Here is a 23,376-nt window from a genome sequence, read left to right on the forward strand (position 1 = left end):
TTATGTAAATTTAAGACGAAGCAGTGAAACTCTTAAGTGAAACTTTGTGATTTATATCCACCCCCAACATAAATTAGCAAGCAGAATTTTTTTTAAGTGTTTATTTTGGTCTCAGGTAGCTAGAGTGTGGTTTATTTTATCAGCAATTTAAATTTTTTGTAATGTTGCCATTCAGTATTTTTTCAGATTTCTCAGGATATTGGCCTGTGAACTTGGGAAGTATTTGAAAACCTTTTTACGCCTTTAATTACACTGGTGCGTGCTCACACACACACTCTAATAGAATCTGGGAAGTCTCTGACTCCCATTTTACAAAAGTCAGTGAAAATTAAAAGAGGAAGGAATCATTTGAAATGTTGTGTTGGAGAAGGAGAGTATCAAGTGTGTGTTTGGTCTTTTAATGAGACTTGTTAAGGAATCCAGCCCTAAATGTCTCCGGGAGAGGCAGGACTGGGAGGCCTTGACAGCTGATCTCTGCCCTCTGTACCCTTTGGCCTCTGTGTTTGATCCCTGCTTTTATTATATTGGCTTTTTCCTCTCTGTGGGACTGTTTTACCCTTTTTAACATGATGAATATTTTTGATTCAAAGGAATGTTTGATGCAAATGCAGATTCTGTCAGATAAAAGTACTTATGTAAGGGATATTCTAATTGGGAAGTTTGTATTCTTTGAAAAACCATGTTTTTTATCCTCCATGATACATCATTGTCTACTTATTAAGGCTTAGTTTATTTGAATACAAGTAAAGAAATAAGGTTTTATTGTTCCAAGGTAGACTTTGAAATTATTTTGGCTTTGCCATTGCTCTGTAAGCAAAGTATCAATTGCTCTGACACCTTTTTTTGTGGTCTAGAATTAGATATCCTGTTCTCCATTTGAAAAGGAAAAAAGGGGGAGGTATTTTTAAAACAAATATTTTATTGTGATTTACCATTTTCTTTTCTATTTTTTACTTTGTTTAAAGTGCCTGGTTGCTGCTTTAACATTATTTTTCTGTTTTTTTTTTTCAGATGATTGTTGGAGAAACCCTATCTGTTTACTTTAACCTCTTGCACTCGAATTCCTTTATCAGGAATAACTACATAGCCACTATTTACAAAGCCATTGGAACATTTTTATTTGGTGCAGCTGCTAGTCAGTCCCTGACTGATATTGCCAAGTATTCGATAGGCAGACTGCGGCCTCACTTCTTGGATGTTTGTGACCCAGACTGGTCAAAAATCAACTGCAGTGATGGCTACATTGAAAACTACATATGTCGAGGGAATGCACAAAAAGTGAAGGAGGGCAGGTGCGTGTTAAATTTTTAATGCTTGTTTTATCTTGTGTATTCTTGGAATAGAAGGTTTCAGTGATTGGAAGATGAGTCATCCACTAATTCAGAGAGAAGCTAGTGTAATCAGCAGGAGGTGAACTGAGATCATGTTTGATCTATTTTCTCTACTTACTCTTTTTTCCTGTTTTATCCCTATACTCCATTTAAGAGCATTTTAATGCAACTCTTTTCATCTTCAGTGTATAATAATATAAAATGAACCTTTTAGATCATACAGACCAGGGTCAGCAAACTTTTTCTTAAGGTGCCAGATAATAAATATTTTAGGCTTTGTGGACCGTATGTTGACTAGTATCCAACTCTGCCTTTGTAGCAGGAAAAAGCAGTCACAGACAGTCCTTGAACAAGTGAGTGTAGCTGTGTCCCAGTGAAACTTTATTTATTACATAAACAGTGGCTGCCCTGTGGGTTATAGTTTGCTTACTTCTGATCTAGTCCAACCAGGTATGAAGCTCTGCTAGATCTCTTAGTATTCCTGGAGTATTTTTTTGTAAGGTAACTTCATTCATATTTTGATAGCTCTAGGTCCTCAGGTTGCTTTCTTATAACACACTTGTTGGGCTACTTTCTACATCAGGAGCACTGTTAGACATGAATGAAAGAGAATGTTTGGAACCCAGAAGGTCTAATGCCTTTAATTTATAGATGAGCAGACAGAGGGCCAATAACATTAAATAAAGCCACTAATTAGTAGCAGAGCCAATTCCTCATCCCAAGTCTCAGAATTGTCAGTCTTTTCTATATGTTTGACCTTCTTGTATTTTAAGATAGCTGTTACCATTTTCCTTTATTTATTCATCCAACAAATACTTTCTCTCAGAAAAACATCCTCTGATTTTTTTTTTTTTTAATATATGATTCCCAGACACTTTATTATCCTTGTTAGTTCTTTTGTAAGTCACAGAGGCCTGCTAGTACCCATCGGTATTTGCATTTAGTGGGGATGAAAAACACCTTATTTAAGAGTATGCATTATGCTATGTATTTGGCATTCAGCAGTGAACAAGACAGCTCTGGTTTCTATCTTCATGGAGCTTAGTCTAGCAGGGAAGACTTACATTAAACAATGTTGACAATGGAATAGAATCTCCCTGTTGATAACAAGGCCGAAGAATAGACAGGCTGTTGAATGGCAAGCTCTGAGGTGATGATATGAGGACTGATATGGGTGTAAAGTCTTAATGAAGGGGGGAAAGTGACTTAAGTGCTAACTGGTTGAGAAGTAGATAGTGGAAGGTGGTATTGTTGATTTGAGCATAGGTAAGCAAGCATTTTTTATAAGAGGGAAAGAATGGTCCAGAAATGGCTTTGAGGAGTGATGAAGATAATCAAGACCAACACTGGACTCTTAAGGTGTGGGATGTAGATATCTCATTCTCTGCTTTGATAGTAATACAGGGCCAAGCAGTGTCCTAGGGAAAGGCTCTTTAGTTTAATAACTAGGAGATGTGAAGTTTCAGTGAAGAGTTTGAAGACACAGGGAAATACAGAGGATTTTAACCATAGAATTGGAATTCCAGAATGTACAGTGGAGGAGTTGGGTTGGAAGGGATAATTAGTGGCTTGGCTGGAGAAGAGAAAGCTTATTTTGATAGAGATTGCTTCTAATTTGTTGATCAGTTTGTGAAGAACTGCCATTTTGATATTAAGTCCTCTAATCCATGAGTATGGTATATCTTTCCATTTATTTGATGTTCTTTAGTTTCTCTTAGCAATAGTTTTTAGATTTTGGTGTCCATGTCGTGCACACATTTTGTTAAATATATCACTGAGTTTTTAATATTTCTTTTTTTTTTTTTTTTTTTGCTGTACGCGGGGCCTCTCACTGTTGTGGCCTCTCCCATTGCGGAGCACAGGCTCCGGACGCGCAGGCTCAGCGCCCATGGCTCACGGGCCCAGCCGCTCCGCGGCATGTGGGATCTTCCTGGACTGGAGCATGAACCCGTGTCCCCTGCATCGGCAGGTGGACTCTCAACCACTGTGCCACCAGGGAAACCCTTTAATATTTCTTGATGCTATTACGAAAGGGTTTTTAAAAAATTTTTAAATTGATTTCTAGTTGTTATGTTTAGAAATAAACCAAACAAACAAGAAGTTGGTTTTTTTATATGGTTTTATTTGGCCTTTTATCCTATAACCTTGTTAATGTAACTTATTAGTTGGAGTAACTTCTTTTATAGGTTCTTCAAGATTTTCTCTGTTCCTCTTCATACTGTCTGTGAATAAAGAGAGTTATACTTCTTTTTTTCCCTTCTATATTGCCTTTTATTTCTTTTCCTTGCTGTATTATACTGGCTAAGACTGCTAATACAATGTTGAAAGAAGTGGGGAGAGCAGATAATGCTTGTTTTATTCCTGACCTTAGGTAGAAAGCATTCAGTGTTTCACCATTAAATATATTACCTATGTGTTTTCTGTAGATGTCCTTTATTAGATTTTTGTCGAAAGTGTGTGGTTTGTCAGATGCTTTTTCTATGGCTGTTGAGAAGGTCATATTGTTTTCCTTCTTTATTCTCTCAATACAATGTATGCCTTTAATTTTGGAATATTAAAGCAACTTTTCATTCCTGGGAATAAACTCCACTTGGTCATGGTATATAAAATCTTTTTATATTAAGTGGATTCAATTTGCTAATGTTTTGTTAATGATTTTTTCTTCTGTGTTCATGAGTGTTATTTGTCTATAGTTTTCTTTTAAAGTTGTTGCCTAGATTTGATATCAGTGTTTGGTATTAAGGTTTGATAGAATTTGCCAGTAAATACATTTAGACTTGGAGTTTTCTTTGTAGGAATGTTTTTTTAAGAAATGGATGTAGGATTATCAGGTTATTCCTTTCTTTTTTTTTTAAAATTTATTTATTTGGTTTTGGCTGCATTGGGTGTTTGTTGCTGTGCGCAGGCTTTCTCTAGTTGCGGTGAGTGGGGGCTGCTGTTCACTGTGGTGCACGGGCTTCTCATTGTGTTGGCTTCTCTTGTTGCAGAGCACAGCTCTAGGCACACAGGCTTCAGTAGTTGTGGCACACGGACTCAGTAGTTGTGGCTCACAAGCTCTAGAGCGCAGGCTCAGTTGTGGCGCACGGGCTTAGTTGCTCTGCGGTATGTGGGATCTTCCCAGACCAGGGCTTGAACCCATATCCCCTGCATTGGCAGGCGGATTCTTAACCACTGCGCCACCAGGGAAGTCCTGGTTATCTCTTTCTTATATGAGCTTTTGTCATTTGCCTTTTAAGGATTTGTCTATTTATCTAAATTATCAAATTTATTGACATCAAGTTGTTCACAGTGTCTCCTTACTGTCCTTTTATTGTTTGTAAGAAGTGTAGAGCAAGCCCCTCTTACATTCCTGCCATTGATAATTTGTGTCTTAATCTCTTTTTTCTGGAGTGGTCTGGCACGAAGCTTTCAATTTTATTAATCTTTTTATTAGTTTCATTGGTTTCTTTTGGGGTCATTGACTTTATTGTTTTTCTATATTCAATTTCCTTTATTTCTGCTATTTTATTTACTTCTGCATGCTTTCAGTTTTATTAGCTCTCTTTTGTAGTTTCATAAGGTAGAAACCTAGATCATTAGCTATGTCACAAATTTTGATATATTGTATCTTCATTTTCATTTAAAAATATTTTCTAATTTCCCTTGTGTTTTCCTCTTTGATCAATGGGTTATTTATCTTTCTGTAATTTATTTGTGGTTAAATTACATTGTAATCATAGAACATACTTTGTATGATTAGAATGCTTTTAAATGTATTGAGGTTCATTTCATTGCCCAGCATATGATCTGTCCTTGAGAATATACCATGTGCATTTGAAGAGAATGTGTATTCTGCTGTTTTGGGGGTGGAATGTTCTATAGATGTAAATTTGGTCAAGTTGATTGATAGTGTTATTCAAATAATCTATATCTGTATGAATTTTCTACAGAGATGTTTTGTCAGTTATTCTTAGGAGTTTGAAATCTCTATAACTGTTGATTGTTTTTGTTCTTTCCTTTCTGTTAGCTTTTGTTTCATTTATTTTGTGATTCTGCTCTTTGTTGTATAACATTTCTAAATGTTCTTTTTTCCAGCTGTAGGTACCCTTTTCTGTATGAACTCTCTTTTTTTTGAATTTTATTTATTTTTTTATACAGCAGGTTCTTATTAGTTATCCATTTTATACATATTAGTATATATATGAACTGTCTCTCTTTGTTTCTAGAAATATCCTTTACCTTAAGTCTGTTTTGTCTGATAATAATATATAGCCACTCTCGTACTCTCATGTTTTATTGCATGGATAGTATATATTTTCCATAAGTAAAACTTTTAGTTCATTTGAATCTTGGAATATAAAGTGCGTTTGTTGGATATTTAAAGTATGTAGGTCAGGTCTTGTTTATACTTTTTAATCTAGTGTAAAAAATCCCTGCTTTTTGATTAGAGTGTTTAATTAATTCACATTATTGTAATTATCCATTGTGGATTTAGGTCTGCCATTTTGCTCTGTGTTTTCTATTTGTCTCATCTTGCTGTCTTTTTTTTTAAATTGAGGAATAATTGACATGTAATGTATTTTAACATATTAGTTTCAGGTGTAATTTCTTTTTTTCATCTCTTGATTTCTATTCTTATACTGCTTTCCTTTGTATTACACAAATATTTTTTAGTGTAAATTTTAAGTATTCTGACATTTAGTCTAAGTTTTTGGTTATTTTTTGGCGTTTCTGTAGTGATTACATCTTTTTGTCATAATTTACTTCAAGTTAATGCTTTTTAAAAATTTTTTAAAATTTTATTTTTTTATACAGCAGGTTCTTATTAGTCATCAGTTTTATACACATCAGTGTATACATGTCAATCCCAATCGCCCAATTCAGCACACCACCATCCCCACTCCCCCGCGGCTTACCCCCCTTGGTGTCCACACGCTTGAGAATGTCCATATGTTCTCTACATCTGTGTCTCAACTTCTGCCCTGCACACTGGTTCATCTGTACCATTTTTCTAGGTTCCACATAAATGCGTTAATATACGATATTTGTTTTTCTCTTTCTGACTTACTTCACTCTGTATGACAGTCTCTAGATCCATCCACATCTCAACAAATGACTCAATTTCGTTCCTTTTTATGGCTGAGTAATGTTCCATTGTATACATGTACCACAACTTCTTTATCCATTCGTCTGTCGATGGGCATTTAGGTTGCTTCAATGACCTGGCTATTGTAAATAGTGCTGCAATGAACATTGGGGTGCGTGTGTCTTTTTGAATTATGGTTTTCTCTGGGTACATGCCCAGTAGTGGAATTGCTGGATCATATGGTAATTCTATTCTTAGTTTTTTAAGGAACCTCCATAGTGTTCTCCATAGTGGCTGTATCAATTTACATTCCCACCAACAGTGTAAGAGGGTTCCCTTTTCTCCACACCCTCTCCAGCATTTGTTGTTTGTAGGTTTTCTGATGATGCCCATTCTAACTGGTGTGAGGTGATACCTCATTGTAGTCTTGATTTGCATTTCTCTAATAATTAGTGATGTTGAGCAGCTTTTCATATGCTTCTTGGCCATCTGTATCTCTTCTTTGGAGAAATGTCTATTTAGGTCTTCTCCCCATTTTTGGATTGGGTTGTTTATTTCTTTAATATTGAGCTGCATGACCTGTTCATATATTTTGCAGATTAATCTTTTGTCTGTTGATTTGTTTGCAAATATTTTCTCCCATTCTGAGGGTTGTCTTTTCGTCTTGTTTACAGTTTCCTTTGCTGTGCAAAAACTTTTAACTTTCATTAGGTCCCATTTGTTTATTTTTGTTTTTATTTCCATTACTCTAGGAGGTGGATCAAAAAAGATCTTGCTGTGATTTATGTCAAAGAGTGTTCTTCCTATGTTTTCCTCTAAGAGTTTTATAGTGTCTGGTCTTACATTTAGGTCCCGAATCCATTTTGAGTTTATTTTTGTGTATGGTGTTAGAGAATGTTCTAATTTCATTCTTTTACATGTAGCTGTCCAGTTTTCCCAGCACCACTTATTGAAGAGACTGTCTTTTCTCCATTGTATATCCTTGCCTCCTTTGTCATATAGATTAGTTGACCATAGGTGCGTGGGTTGATCTCTGGGCTGTCTATTTTCTTCCGTTGATCTATCTTTCTGTTTTTGTGCCACTACCATATTGTCCTGACTACTGTAGCTTTATAGTATAGTCTCAAGTCAGGGAGTCTAATTCCTCCAGCTCCGTTTTTTTCCCTCAAGACTGCTTTGGCTGTTCAGGGTCTTTTATGTCTCCATACAAATTTTAAGATTTTTTGTTCTAGTTCCCTAAAAAATGCCATTGGTTATTTGATAGGGATAGCATTGAATCTGTAGATTGCTTTGGGTGGTATAGTCATTTTCACAATATTGATTCTTCTAATACAAGAACATGGTATATATCTCCATCTGTTGGTATCATCTTTAATTTCTTTCATCAGTGTCTTATAGTTTTCTGCATACAGTTCTTTGTCTCCCTAGGTAGGTTTATCCCTAGGTGTTTTATTCTTTTTGTTGCAATGGTAAATGGGAGTGTTTCCTTAATTTCTCTTTCAGATTTTTCATCATTAGTATTTAGGCATGCAAGAGATTTCTGTGCATTAATTTTGTATCCTGCAACTTTACCAAATTCATTGATTAGTAGTTTTTTGGTGGCATCTTTAGGATTCTCTATGTATAGTATCATGTCATCTGCAAACAGTGACAGTTTTACTTCTTCTTTTCCAATTTGTATTCCTTTTATTTCCTTTTGTTATCTGATTGGCATGGCTAGGACTTCCAAAACTATGTTGAATAATAGTGGTGAGAGTGGACATCCTTGTCTTGTTCCTGATCTTAGAGGAAATGCTTTCAGTTTTTCTCCATGGAGAATGATGTTTGCTGTGGGTTTGTCGAATATGGCCTTTATTATGTTGAGGTAGGTTCCCTCTTTGCCCACTTCTGGAGAGTTTTTATCATAAATGGGTGTTGAATTTTGTCAAAAGCTTTTTCTGCATGTATTGAGATGATCATATGGTTTTTATTCTTCAGTTTGTTAATATGGTGTATCACATTGATTGATTTGCATATATTGAAGAATCCTTGCATCCCTGGGATAAATCCCACTTGATCATGGTGTGTGCTCCTTTTAATGTGCTGTTGGAATCTGTTTGCTAGTATTTTGTTCAGGATTTTTGCATCTATATTCATCAGTGATATTGTCCTGTAATTTTCTTTTTTTGTAGTATCTTTGGTTTTGTATCAGGGTGATGTGGCCTCAAGAATGAGTTTGGGAATGTTCCTTCTCTGCAAATTTTTGCAAGAGTTTGAGAAGGATGGGTGTTAGCTCTTCTCTGAATGTTTGATAGAATTCACCTGTGAAGCCATCTGGTCCTGGACTTTTGTTTGTTGGAAGATTTTTTTTTTTTTAACATCTTTATTGGGGTATAATTGCTTTACAATGGTGTGTTAGTTTCTGCTTTATAACAAAGTGAATCAGTTATACATATACATATGTTCCCATATGTCTTCCCTCTTGCGTCTCCCTCCCTCCCACCCTCCCTATCCCACCCCTCCAGGCTGTCACAAAGCACCGAGCCAATATCCCTGTGCCATGTGGCTGCTTCCCACTAGCTATCTACCTTACTACGTTTGTTAGTGTGTATATGTCCATGACTCTCTCTCGCCCTGTCACAGCTCACCCTTCCCCCTCCCCATAACCTCAAGTCCGTTCTCTAGTAGGTCTGAGTCTTTATTCCTGCCTTACCCCTAGGTTCTTCATGACATTTTTTTTTCTTAAATTCCATATATATGTGTTAGCATACGGTATTTGTCTTTTTCTTTCTGACTTACTTCACTCTGTATGACAGACTCTGGGTCTATCCACCTCATTACAAATAGCTCAATTTCGTTTCTTTTTATGGCTGAGTAATATTCCATTGTATATATGTGCCACATTTTCTTTATCCATTCATCCGATGATGGGCACTTAGGTTATTTCCATCTCCGGGCTATTGTAAATAGAGCTGCAATGAACATTTTGGTACATGACTCTTTTTGAATTTCGGTTTTCTCAGGGTATATGCCCAGTAGTGAGATTGCTGGGTCATATGGTAGTTCTATTTGTAGTTTTTTAAGGAACCTCCATACTGTTCTCCATAGTGGCTGAACCAATTCACATTCCCACCAGCAGTGCAAGAGGGTTCCCTTTTCTCCACACCCTCTCCAGCATTTATTGTTTCTAGATTTTTTGATGATGGCCATTCTGACTGGTTGAGATGATATCTCATTGTAGTTTTGATTTGCATTTCTCTAATGATTAATGATGTTGAGCATTCTTTCATGTGTTTGTTGGCAGTCTGTATATCTTCTTTGGAGAAATGTCTATTTAGGTCTTCTGCCCATTTTTGGATTGGGTTGTTTGTTTTTTTGTTATTGAGCTGCATGAGCTGCTTGTAAATTTTGGAGATTAATCCTTTGTCGGTTGCTTCATTTTCAAATATTTTCTCCCATTCTGAGGGTTGTCTTTTGGTCTTGTTTATGTTTTCCTTTGCTGTGCAAAAGCTTTGAAGTTTCATTAGGTCCCATTTGTTTATTTTTGTTTTTATTTCCATTACTCTAGGAGGTGGGTCAGAAAGGATCTTGCTGTGATTTATGTCATAGAGTGTTCTGCCTATGTTTTCCTCTAAGAGTTTGATAGTTTCTCACCTTACATTTAGGTCTTTAATCCATTTTGAGCTTATTTTTGTATATGGTGTTAGGGAGTGATCTAATCTCATACTTTTACATGTACCTGTCCAGTTTTCCCAGCACCACTTTTTGAAGAGACTGTCTTTTCTCCATTGTATATCCTTGCCTCCTTTGTCATATAGATTAGTTGACCATATGTGCGTGGGTTTATCTCTGGGCTTTCTATCCTGTTCCATTGATCTTTCTGTTTTTGTGCCAGTACCATACTGTCTTGATTACTGTAGCTTTGTAGTATAGTCTGAAGTCAGGGAGCCTGAATCCTCCAGCTCCTTTTTTCGTTCTCAAGATTGCTTTGGCTATTCGGGGTCTTTTGTGTTTCCATACAAACTGCGAAATTTTTTGTTCTTGTTCTGTGAAAAATGCCAGTGGTAGTTTGATAGGGATTGCATTGAATCTATAGATTGCTTTGGGTAGTAGAGTCATTTTCACAATGTTGATTCTTCCAATCCAAGAACATGGTATATCTCTCCATCTATTTGTATCATCTTTAATTTCTTTCATCAGTTTCTTATAATTTTTGCATACAGGTCTTTTGTCTCCTTAGGTAGGTTTATTCCTAGATATTTTATTCTTTTTGTTGCAGTGGTAAATGGGAGTGTTTTCTTGTTTTCACATTCAGATTTTTCATCATTAGTATATAGGAATTCCAGAGATTTCTGTGCATTAATTTTCTATCCTGTCACTTCACCAAATTCATTGATTAGCTCTAGTAGTTTTCTGGTAGCGTCTTTAGGATTCTCTATGTATAGGATCATGTCATCTGCAAACAGTGACAGCTTTACTTCTTCTTTTCCAATTTGGATTCCTTTTATTTCCTTTTCTTCTCTGATTGCTGTGGCTAAAACTTCCAAAGCGATGTTGAATAAGAGTGGTGAGAGTGGGCAACCTTGTCTTGTTCCTGATCTTAGTGGAAATGGTTTCAGTTTTTCACCATTGAGGACAATATTGGCTGTGGGTTTGTCATATATGGCTTTTATTATGTTGAGGAAAGTTCCCACTGTGCCTACTTTCTACAGGGTTTTAATCGTAAATCGGTGTTGAATTTTGTCGAAAGCTTTCTCTGCATCTATTGAGATGATCATATGGTTTTTCTCCTTCAATTTGTACATATGGTGTATCATGTTGATTGATTTGCGTATATTGAAGAATCCTTGCATTCCTGGAATAAACCCCACTTGATCATGGTGTATGATCCTTTTAATGTGCTGTTGGATTCTGTTTGCTAGTATTTTGTTGAGGATTTTTGTCTCTATGTTCATCAGTGATATTGGCCTGTAGTTTTCTTTCTTTGTGATATCCTTGTCTGGTTTTGGTATCCGGGTGATGGTGGCCTCGTAGAATGAGTTTGGGAGTGTTCTTTCGTCTGCTATATTTTGGAAGAGTTTGAGAAGGACAGGTGTTAGCTCTTCTCTAAATGTTTGATAGAATTCGCCTGTGAAGTCATCTGGTCCTGGGCTTTTGTTTGTTGGAAGATTTTTAATCACAGTTTCAATTTCAGTGCTTGTGATTGGTCTGTTCATATTTTCTATTTCTTCCTGATTCAGTCTTGGCAGATTGTGCATTTCTAAGAATTTGTCCAATTCTTCCAGGTTGTCCATTTTATTGGCATAGAGTTGCTTGTAGTAATCTCTCATGATCCTTTGTACTTATGCAGTGTCCATTGTTATGTCTCCTTTTTATTTCTAATTCTATTGATTTGAGTCTTCTCCCTCTTTTTCTTGATGAATCTGGCTAGTGGTTTATCCATTTTGTTTATCTTCTCAAAGAACCAGCTTTTAGTTTTATTGATGTTTGCTATCGTTTCCTTCATTTCTTTTTCATTTATTTCTGATCTGATCTTTATGATTTCTTTCCTTCTGCTAAGTTTGGGGGTTTTTTGTTCTTTCTCTGATTGCTTTAGGTGCAAGGTTAGGTTGTTTATTCGAGATGTTTCCTTTTCTTAAGGTAGGATTGTATTGCTATAAACTTCCCTCATAGAACTGCTTTTGCTGCATCCCATAGATTTTGGGTTCTCGTGTCTCCATTGTCATTTGTTTCTAGGTGTTTTTTGATTCCTCTTTGATTTCTTCAGTGATCACTTCGTTATTAAGTATTGTATTGTTTAGCCGTCATGTGTTTGTATTTTTTCAGATCTTTTACTGTAATTGATATCTAGTCTCATAGCGTTGTGGTTGGAAAAGATAGTTGATACAATTTCAATTTTCTTAAATTTACCAAGGCTTGATTTGTGACCCAAGATATGATGTATCCTGGAGAATGTTCCATGAGCACTTGAGAAAAATGTGTATTCTGTTGTTTTTGGATGGAATGTCCTATAAATATCAATTAAGTCCATCTTGTTTAATGTATCATTTAAAGCTTGTGTTTCCTTATTTATTTCCATTTTGGATGATCTGTCCTTTGGTGAAAGTGGGGTGTTAAAGTCTCCTACTATGAATGTGTTACTGTCGATTTCCCCTTTTATGGCTGTTAGTATTTGCCTTATGTATTGAGGTGCTCCTATGTTGGGTGCATAAATATTTACAGTTGTTATATCTTCTTCTTGGATCGATCCCTTTATCATTATGTAGTGTCTTTCTTTGTCTCTTGTAATAGTCTTTGTTTTAAAGTCTATTTTGTCTGTTATGAGAATTGCTACTCCAGCTTTCTTTTGATTTCCATTTGCATGGAATACCTTTTTCCATCCCCTCACTTGCAGTCTGTATGTGTCCCTAAGTCTGAAGTGGGTCTCTTGTAGACAGTATATATATGGGTCTTGTTTTTGTATCCATTCAGCAAGCCTGTGTCTTTTGGTTGGAAAATTTAACCCATTCACGTTTAGGGTAATTATCCATATGTATGTTCCTATGACCATTTTCTTAATGTTTTGAGTTTGTTTTCGTAGTTCCTTTTCTTCTCTTGTGTTTCCCACTTAGAGAAGTTCCTTTAGCATTTGTTGTAGAGCTGGTTTGGTGGTGCTGAATTCTCTTAGCTTTTGCTTGTCTGTAAAGCTTTGGATTTGTCCATCGAATCTGAATGAGATCCTTGCCTGGTAGAGTAATCTTGGTTGTAATTTCTTCCCTTTCATCACTTTAAGTATATCATGCCACTCCCTTCTGGCTTGTAGACTTTCTGCTGAGAAATCAGCTGTTAGTCTTGTGGGAGTTCCCTTGTATATTATTTGTCATTTTTCCCTTGCTGCTTTTAATAATGTTTCTTTGTCTTTAATTTTTGCCAATTTGATTACTATGTGTCTCGGCGTGTTTCTCCTTGGGTTTTCCTGTATGGGACTCTCTGCGCCTCCTGGACCTGGGTGGCTATTTCCTTTCCCATGTTTGGGAAGTTTTCGAGTATAATCTCTTCACATATTTTCTCTGGTTCTTTCTCTCTCTCTTCTCCTTCTGGGTCCCCTATAATGCGAATTTTGTTGTGTTTAATGTTGTCCCAGAAGTCTGTTAGGCTGCCTTCATTTCTTTTCACTCTTTTTTCTTTATTCTGTTCCGCAGCAGTGAATTCCACCATTCTGTCTTCCAGGTCATTTATCAGTTCTTCTGCCTCACTTATTTTGCTATTGATTCCTTCTAGTGTAGTTTTCATTTCAGTTATTGTATTGTTCATCTCTGTTTATTTGTTCTTTAATTCTTCTAGGTCTTTGTTGAACATTTCTTGCATCTTCTCAATCTTTGCCTCCATTCTTTTTCCGAGGTCCTGGATCATCTTTGCTATCATTATTCTGAATTCTTTTTCTGGAAGGTTGCTTACCTCCACTTCATTTAGTTGTTTTTCTGGGGTTTTATCTTGTTCCTTCATCTGGTACATAGCCCTCTGCCTTTTCATCTTATCTGTCTTTCTGTGAATGTGGTTTTTGTTCCACAGGCTGCAGGATTGTAGTTCTTCTTGCTTCTGCTGTGTGCCCTGTGGTGGAGGAGGCTATCTAAGAGGCTTGTGCAAGTTTCCCGATGGGAGGGACTGGTGCTGGGTAGAGCTGACTGTTGCTCTGGTGGGCAGAGCTCAGTAAAACTTTAATCTGCTTGACTGCTGATGGGTGGGGCTGCGTTCCCTCCCTGTTGGTTGTTTGGCCTGAGACTTCCAACACTGGAGCCTACCTTGGGTCTTTGGTGGGGCTAATGGCGGACCCTGGGAGGGCTCACGCCAAGGAGAACTTCTGCTGCCAGTGTCCTTGTCCCCATGGTGAGCCACAGCCACCCCCCCCCCGCCTCCGCAGGAGACCCTCCAACACTAGCAGGTAGGTCTGGTTCAATCTCCCTTGGGGTCACTGCTCCTTCCCCTGTGTCCTGATGCACATACCACTTTGTGCGTGCCCTCCGAGAGTGGAGTCTCTGTTTCCCCCAGTTCTGTCAAAGTCCTGCAGTCAAATCCCAGTAGCCTTCAAAGTCTGGTTCTCTAGGAATTCCTCCTCCTGTTGCCGGACCCGCAGGTTGGGAAGCCTGACGTGGGGCTCAGAACCTTCACTCCAGTGGGTGGACTTCTGTGGTATAAGTGTTCTCCAGTCTGTGAGTCACCCACCCAGCAGTTACGGGATTTGATTTTACTGTGATTGCGCCCCTTCTACCGTCTCATTGTGGCTTCTCCTTTGTCTTTGGATGTAGGGTATCTTTTTTGGTGAGTTCCAGTGTCTTCCTGTCGATGATTGTCCAGCAGCTAGTTGTGATTCTGCTGTTGTCACAAGAGGGAGTGAGAGCACGTCCTTCTACTCTGCCATCTTGGTTCGTCTAAACAATGCTGACTTTCTTATGGCAAAATTAGCCCTTTGTATACAGTATAGCTCTGTGCCCCCAACCTCCACACACTTTGGTTTATTATTGTCATATATATTAAATCTGTATACATTATAAACTCAACAAAATTGTGTTGTAATTTTTGTTTTAAACAGTCACGTTTAAAGAAATTAATAGAAGAAATTAACTGAAAGTCTCTTTAATGATTAGGAGATGTAGTGAATCTTCAGTGAAGAGTGTTAAAGATACAGGAAAATACAGGTTTCTTTGTTTATAGAACTGGATTTCCAGAGTGCCCAGTGGAGGGTTTGGAATTCCAGTTACCATCTGGTGTAATTTCCCTCAGGCTGAAGAAGTTTCTTTAGTATTTTTGTGGCTCAGGTTTGCTAGCAACTAATTCTCAGCTTTTTTTTTTGTCTGGAAATACCTTTTCTTTGCTTTAATTTTTCAAGAATAATTTTGCTGGATATAAAATTCTTTGGTATTTTCCTTTCCAAATTTTGGAATATGTCATTGCACAGTCTTCTGGTTTCTATCGTTTCTGATGAGAAATAATCTGTTAGTTGTATTCTTGTTCCCCTTTATGTGATGTATTATTTTCTCTTATACTGCTTTTGTTAATTTTACTCTGATGTGTCTAGGTATGGTTCTGTCTTTATATTTGTACTACTCAGAGTTTGTTGAGCTTCTTTATAGGTTTCACCATTCTAGTCTTAGTTCAGTACTTTTTCATCAAGCACTATGCCCGTGTCTTTAAGAATATGTTTCCTACATTAACCAACAGAAAATAGACAGGAAAACTCGAATGTTTTCTCTCAGCCAGGGAATTTAAGAAAGTCACTATGGTGATGAGGGTTTACCTCAACTCCAGAAAATGTTTTTGTAAATGCTTCTTAAAGGACACAAATTCTTTACACATGTATTGTTTTTCTGGTTCAGGTACATAAATCTTAACTCAAACTTTTTTTGTGACCTATCTTATTGAGAGATTTTTCTTTCTTATACAAGCCATTTGGACAAAATTTGAAGTAATATAATTTAGTTAAAATGGTATTAAAAGAATTACATTTTTCAGTCCATATGTGTCATCCTCTCTATCTCTTCCTAGTGTACCCAAATTGTCCAACGTGTACTATGACTCTCATTGTACTTTTGGCTGAAGTACACTTGGGTTTTTTACCCATCATCATCTCACATTTCTACATCAACCCACAAGCAGTTTTCCACTTAAAGTCCTATGTAAGGGTCAGGAAAACAATCTCTTCCAAAGCAGTATGAATATCTGGATAACTCAAATTGCAAAGCTATGTATATTGCAAATAATTATTTTATTTTTTTTAAACCCTTCAAAGACTTCCCATCACTCTTTTTTCTATTTATTTATTTATTTATTTATTTATTTATTTATTTATTTATTTGTCGTTGGCTGTGTTGGGTCTTCATTGCTGTGCGCGGACTTTCTCTAGTTGTGGCAAGTGGGGGCTACTCTTCATTGCAGTGCGCGGGCTTCTCATTGTGGTGACTTCTCTTGTTGCGGAGCATGGGCTCTAGGAGCACGGACTTCAGTAGTTGTGGCCCGTGGTCTCAGTAGTTGTGGCCCACGGGCTCTAGAGCGCAGACTCAGTAGTTGTGGTGCACAGGCTTAGTTGCTCCGCGGCATGTGGGATCTTCCTGGACCAGGGCTCGAACCCATGTCCCCTGCATTGGCAGGCGGATTCTTAACCACTGCACCACCAGGGAAGTCCCGCAAATAATTATTATCTATAGTTTCCAATGAAGAACATCTGTTAGTAAGTTTTGGGGTTCTGAAACAAGGATAAAGGAAAATCAAACATAGAAATGAAATTTGAAGAAGACTGTATCTTATGAGAAAAATGTGATTTCTATCAGCGTTTCCAGAATGAATTAGTTGTTGCTGGTTTCAGAGCTGTATAACATCGGTACATGTGGCTTTGTGTTGCTGTTCTATTGTGGAGCATAGTTTGGTTGGATACAGACTTTCCTATTCCTTTTCTTTTGAATTTTAAAGTCAGGATGCCAAGAATGCAAAAACATTTCAGTCTAGAATTGTCTATAAGTTTATTAGGAGTATGGTGTAATCTGCTCTTTTATTTATCTCCATAGCCTGCCCCCTGTAAGTTTTTAATTATAAAATTATAATGTTTGATGGAGAGAAGAGAACATAGGCATCCAAAATGAGTCATTTTTGTTGACTATAAATGAGTCAGAGTTACATCTTAGGATGAGAGTGCCCTCTTGCAACTGTGGTTTTTGGTCTTGATTTTTTCCCCATTTGTTCTCTTATTTCTTTTTCTCTTTCTCCCTCCTCCCTTCTTGCGCATGTGTACACTTCTGTGCTGTCTAATATCACTGATGTTGCAGGACTTTCACTGGGCTGCTTTTGTGGTGGCCATTGGGTCCTAACATAGAAGTGAGAACATAATGGACTAGAATGGAATAATTGTAATATCCAGAGAGTCGTATTCATTGTTTAAAATCAATACCTTTGAATTTACTTTGAAATAAAAGGGGCTTATAACTGTAACAGTAGGACTTCCAGCTGCCATTGCTTGTGCCAATGAGAATAGCATTGCTCTCAGATTTTGAAAAAAAATTACTAAGGATCCCAGATAGTTCAGAACTGTAGCTCCCTTCGGAGGTCGAGATTCTCTTTAGAGAATCAGTGGCTCTCACACATTAGTGGTTCATTAGAATAACCTGGAAGGTTTGTTAAAACAGATTTCTGGGGCTTCATCTCCAGGTGTTTGATTCAGAAGGTTTGGGGTAGGGTCTGAAAATTTGTATTTCTAACAGGTTCCCAGATGCTGCTGCTGTGTTGATCTTGGGACCACACTTTGAGAACCACTACTTTATATCACCTGTATATGGGAACACAGCCTTGCCTGACGTTTCAGGCTGTGAGAGCTGATATTCACCCTGTAGGGTGAATTTAAGATTGTGCACAGTGAGCTGGTCTGTTTATGATAATACAGTATAGAAACTATTGGCTTCTTCGAGAGATTTACTTTTTTTCTGGCTTTTATTTAAATTATTTAAGAATAAACTCAGTGTTCCTGATCAATTCCTAGTGACTGATCTCTGGCTTTGTGAATCAGATATTCAAAGTTGTTTCTGTTTGGATTATGGCAGCTTATATTGCTTAGATGTTTAATTGCAATATGTTTGGTCGAGTGGGAGAAATAATTTTCCTTTTCTCTCTATATTTATTTATTTATTTATGGCTGCGTTGGGTCTTTGTTGCTGCATGCGGGCTTTCTTTAGTTGCAGTGAGCAGGGGCTACTCTTCTTTGTACTATGCGGGCTTCTCACTGCAGTGTCTTCTCTTGTTGTGGAGCTCGGGCTCTAGACGCACGGGCTCAGTAGTTGTGGCTCACTGGCTCTAGAGTGCAGGCTCAGTAGTTGTGGCACACGGGCTTAGTTGCTCCGAGGCATGTGGGATCTTCCTGGACCAGGGCTCGAACCCATGTCGCCTGCAGTGGCAGGCTGATTCTTAACCACTGTGCCCCCAGGGAAGTCCCTCCTTTTCTTTTTGTAATGCAGCTCACATGCAGGTAAATAAAGCTGAAGTTTGAGGGTGTGCCTTCTGTAATAGTGAAAAACCATTGTAACTAGACTGACTGGCTGTGGTACTCAGTACCTGGTAAAACCTGCTTTATACTTTGAGAGAATGGCTTCTTCTGTGTAGCCTAATTGTTAAACATCACGGGATAAGCCTTTATGCCTTCAAAAAGATTCATTTATTCAGGTTGATCTGTATTTCTCAGGCATGTATGTATCAGTAAACTAAACAACCTTCTTTTTAGTCATATCTGTATGGAAATATCAATGTATAGAAGGAAAGAGAGTATGATTTTAAAAGATCCTTCACTCTAAGAGCATTAGTATTAGTGTATTTAATAGGAGGTGACTTCAAGGCCAGCACCTGTTTCCACCTCCTCTGTTCTGAATAGCAAGCAGTACCTGACAGTTGAGGTTGTAGCTGTGACTGCTTCTTCACCCCCATACCACCCTGACTCTTTTTGCCCCTGTGTTTCTCGCATTTAGCCGCATTGGAATCATGTGGACAGTTTGTTAAAATAACAGATTGGTGGGCCTCACCCTCAGAGTTTCTGATTCAGTGGGTCTGGGGTGGGGCTCAAGACTTTGCATTTCTAAAAAAGTGTTCCCAGATGATGCTTTGGCTGCTGATCTGAGAACCACTGCTTCAGTGTATTCCAGGAAGTTACTGGAATTCAACTAATACCTATTACTCGTAAGTCCTAGTTAGTGTAAGAGCTACCAAGGTGTGCCTGTTGCTCTTGTGATGCCCACTACGTAGGAGCTAAGACATGTTTGGAGATTGTGTGGTGATAGAAAGTGATACATGCCTTAAAGGAATGAAGATAAAATGCTACCTGAAATCAGAGGGTGGTAATACTACTTCTAGTAGAGGAGGCATTTTGGAGGATGAGTAAGGTTTGAATGTGTAGAATTGGGATGGAATATATCTCAGGTCCAGGGGGCAACATGATTAAAGGCTGGAGACTTAAGAGTATACAAGAAGTGTTTTATTAGACTTAGTTTCAGTATAACCTGTTTGATTTTTGGGGTTTTGTTTGTTAAATTATAAAGGCAGTCTGGGGCATTTAAAGCTAAGGAAACGTTTCCTCTTTGATTAGAAAATGAAAATGTAGTTGTACAACATGATACCTAATTTTTGTGCAAACTTCTGATTTAGCCTGTGTTGCATTCATGCATTCCATATAATTTTATCTGTTTTAATGTGGAAATGAAAGCAAAGGATTTTTCCCCCCTTAGATTTAACTTGGTGCCTCATTCTTTTTCCTGAGAGGAGGAATGAGTTGAGTCTACGTGTGACTCTGTTTTGGCTGAGGTGCAAGTTTGCAAAGATATGAAAGAGCTTTCTTCACTTTCTGTGACTCCCTGCCACTATTTATTGGTAAATATTTGTATACCATAATTTATTTTAAAAACAATCAAACATCCTTTCCCCAGCACACACCAGACTAGCAATACTCTTAAGTTTTAGATGTTTGACATTTCATTCTGTTCCCCTCCTCCCCTTTTAAATGCTTGTTTAGAGAATTAATTATGAACAAATCCATCAGCTTTTTGAATTACCCCTTGGATTTTCTTCTCAGTTTTTGAATTAGAATGTAGGTCTTGCAGTGGATATATTAAGATGACACATATCCTTGGGTTTTAATAAATCAACCAGTGCTTTATATTAAATGTTAAAAGGCTACTAAATCATATTAACATGTCATCAGCTGATTATTTCATATTGATGCTTTGTACCTTCTCCTTAGAACTCTTGAATTTCACATTGCCACCTTTGGAATATGAAAGGAAAAGTTTCATAGATATATTAGTGGGTACTTTTTCCAGATTAAAATATAATAGTAAACCCCATGGATCAAGTGGTAAAGTGTAGATTTTCATTCAAAATAAATGTGAACGATACCCTTAGCTATTTTCATCTAATAGCAAATAAATATTTTTATTGAGAGGTATGAAGTATGTTGAATTTGTGAACAGCAAAACAAGCCTAACGTATGGGTTTTATTAGCTACATATTCAAAGAATTGAAATCTGCATTAGAATGATTTTTAAATAAAACAGTATTTTTCTGTTTTAAGTAGGTTTTGTGATAAAAAGAGAAGATGGAAAACAGGAAAAGCATCATCATTCCCTTGGATGTGACTATCTTCAAAAAGTACCCAAACTGTTGACTTAATCCTGAGTGTATTCCTACTTGAGGTCAAATTTACTTTTCTTCTCATTTCTCTCCCTTTGCCATTGAAAGTGTGGTTCTCTGCTCTGATCAGCAGGCTGGGTATCACCTGGGAGCTTGTTAGACATGCAGAGTCTTGCATCCCAGCATTGGCCCTACGCATAAACTCTCCATTTTGAACAAGATCTCCGTACATTAGTTTGAGGAGCAAGCCCTGCTCTGTCTTGTGACTTTGCTGTACCAAAATGTCACTAGCCTCACCTGGACCAGCTGATTTCCTAACAGGTTACTGGTCAGTAATGTAATGACTTCTAGGTGCCTGGATCTTGACTTTCTTGTGATGCTGTTCTCTATTGAGTAAGCAAACAAAAAGCTTGTGTTGCTATGGGATTTTTAATGCTACTCTTTTGGGAGAGTGAAGTTTGGGAAGACACTAGATAACATTATCCAATAACATTACTATTCATTTATGTAATAAATGAGCTTAACATGTATGTACTTGGCTAACTTTTTCTTTTATTTTTTCTTATGTAATCTATTGCAGCTGCAATGTTTTGCTTCTCAGGTAATGTTTGGAAATTTATGAAGAAGTTGGGCAGTTTTCAAGATTTTGTTTTATTGAAGGATAGAAATGAATCTTTTAAAAATTGAGAAAATTCTTCATATAGGCAATGGAAAGTAGCATTCAGACAATACGTAAAACCCTTTTCCTTATTTGTCAACACTTGTTGTTTTGCTTTGGGTTTTGGCCACTTACATTTGCTTTGAGAATGCTTCTAAAAAACTTAAATTGTTTTTTATTTACAACAGAATATATCTGTCACTTCATCATTGTGGATATCATCTGCTCCACTAATCTGATTGCTTTTGATTGTAAAGTAAAAAAGGTTTCTGGACATTTTACACACATTATTAAAATGTTTGCCAGATGTGTTGGGAAACATGCATTAAGTACTGTATGTTTAAGCTTGTAACATTTTGACATTGAAACTCCTATTCCCCTGAACTTTGATGATAAAGTCAGAATTCCTAACCACTCTAAGGGGAAACACAGCAGAGGGCAATGCTGTTAAAATCAGATAATTTATTGTATGTGGCTTGCTACAATTTATTGGCATAGACTAAGCTAAGCATAGCATTTAATTACATGATGAAATTATCATGCAAAGATAACATATTTTCCTCAGTTTTATTTTATGCATTTTGTTCAGTACAACTAACAAAACACAAGATTGCTGAGGTGTACTTCTTGTAGATGGTGGGGGGATGGGCAGAAAAGGTAGATTTGTATATAATGTTTAAAATATGAGAAGTGTAAGATTTTGATATTTTCTGGCATAATTAAATAAAAATGATTATTCAAGAGATTAGGTTCTACTTTAGCTTAAAAAAATAAATTGAGCACCTACCCTGTGCGTGATAATGGTGTTGGGTGTTAGGGATACAAGATGAATTAAGATGTGATCTCAGCCAGGGAGGATGGGAGTTTACCAGCAATTTTTCTTTTGTTTAGCTGTACCTTCTGAATGTTTATAATGAGCATATCTTATGTAATAAAAAAAATACAGAAGTTCCTATTTAAAAAGCCTTGTTCCACCCTTACCCATCTGATATCTTGGAGGAAGAGAGTGCAGTTATAGATGATTTTACTGTAAGAAGGTTGGTGCTAAGACAGATGTGTTCATTGAGTGCTGATGATCTCTCCTTTGTGGAGAAAGAAAGGGCAGTAACTTCAACCTAGCTGTTCAAGAAAGGTTTCTTGGAGAAAACAGTGGCTCTTATATAATAATTATTAAAGAAAAGTGGGAAGCCCAGGCCAGGCAGAGGGACGGATAAGCGCAGAGAGTGTGAAACATGGTGTGTGTTGGGAAATTTAAGTAGTTTGGTAGCAGATGAGAGATTGGTTGGTGGGGCTTATGAAGGGTCTGTTATTCAGCAGTTTGTGCTCATGAAGGGTTTGAAACAGGAGAGTAACTCTGTTTTTATACTTGTAAAAAATATTTAGCTTTCCTCCACTTAATTCTAATCTAAATATATACTAAAATGGGTAATTTTAGTAGGAATCGATATAATTTTCTTTTAACAGCAGGAGTTGAGATTCTAAAGGAAATGTGACTTTTCTGCTTTTCTCCATCATGTAGAAAGGTTTCTCTAAGTGGCACTCTGCTAGTCCTGTAGCATGAACTCTACTGATATAATCTGGTCTAATCTGAAAGGAACCAAGAGTGACCTGTCTGGCCAGCTTCCTGTTGGGCTCTAATAATTTTACATCTATGTGGGCCTTCGTCTCTTCTCTTGCCACTGGCAGTGTCTGCTTCAGCTCAGATCTAAAGTTCTGCATTGGTGCAGTTCTAAAGACAGTTTTATTGATGTCTTGGGCCTCGTCCTTCTTGACCGTGGTGCCCAAGGGTTGGTGGTGATTTCATGTTCTGTGTTAGTGTTGGAAGTGGAGCGTACTAGCTGGGTGCTAATAGGCTTTCTTGGCCTTGGTGTTGTCTTTTTGCGGGAGGGCTTAAACTAAAAATCTCTCTATCTTGCCTCCAGCTAGCAATCCTGCCTCTTAAAAAAGATAAACAACTTTGAAAGTGATTTAGAACTGTCTCTTCCTTCTGTCTTACTCTGAAATCTTTTCCCTTTTAGCAAGTAGTCTCCTTGTTCAACGTGTTTTCAAAAGGTTGGTAGGCAAGGTATTATTAGTTGCCGCATCGGAATACTTTACACTGTGTCCTTTGTTTAATCTTGTTTCCTTTTTAAAACTGGCTTAGATAAGGTGGCTTAGGTGATTTGGAGCCTTTTTGCACCAGGTCATGAATTTTCCCCCATGCCAAAGAA

General features: G+C 37.3%; 1 protein-coding gene across 3 annotated transcripts in view; it reads left to right on the top strand.

The window, feature by feature from the left end:
* PLPP1 (phospholipid phosphatase 1) overlaps positions 1–23,376 on the top strand; it is a 119,648-nt gene that overhangs the window by 74,150 nt on the left and 22,122 nt on the right. For all 3 annotated transcript variants that reach the window (XM_004275146.4, XM_033437858.2, XM_004275145.4), the window contains exon 3: positions 1,012–1,292. In XM_004275146.4, coding sequence (XP_004275194.1) covers positions 1,012–1,292 — 281 coding nt within the window. The remainder of the gene's footprint in view (positions 1–1,011; positions 1,293–23,376) is intronic.

Source organism: Orcinus orca, chromosome 3 (genome assembly GCF_937001465.1).
Source record: "Orcinus orca chromosome 3, mOrcOrc1.1, whole genome shotgun sequence".
NCBI lineage: Eukaryota > Metazoa > Chordata > Mammalia > Artiodactyla > Delphinidae > Orcinus > Orcinus orca.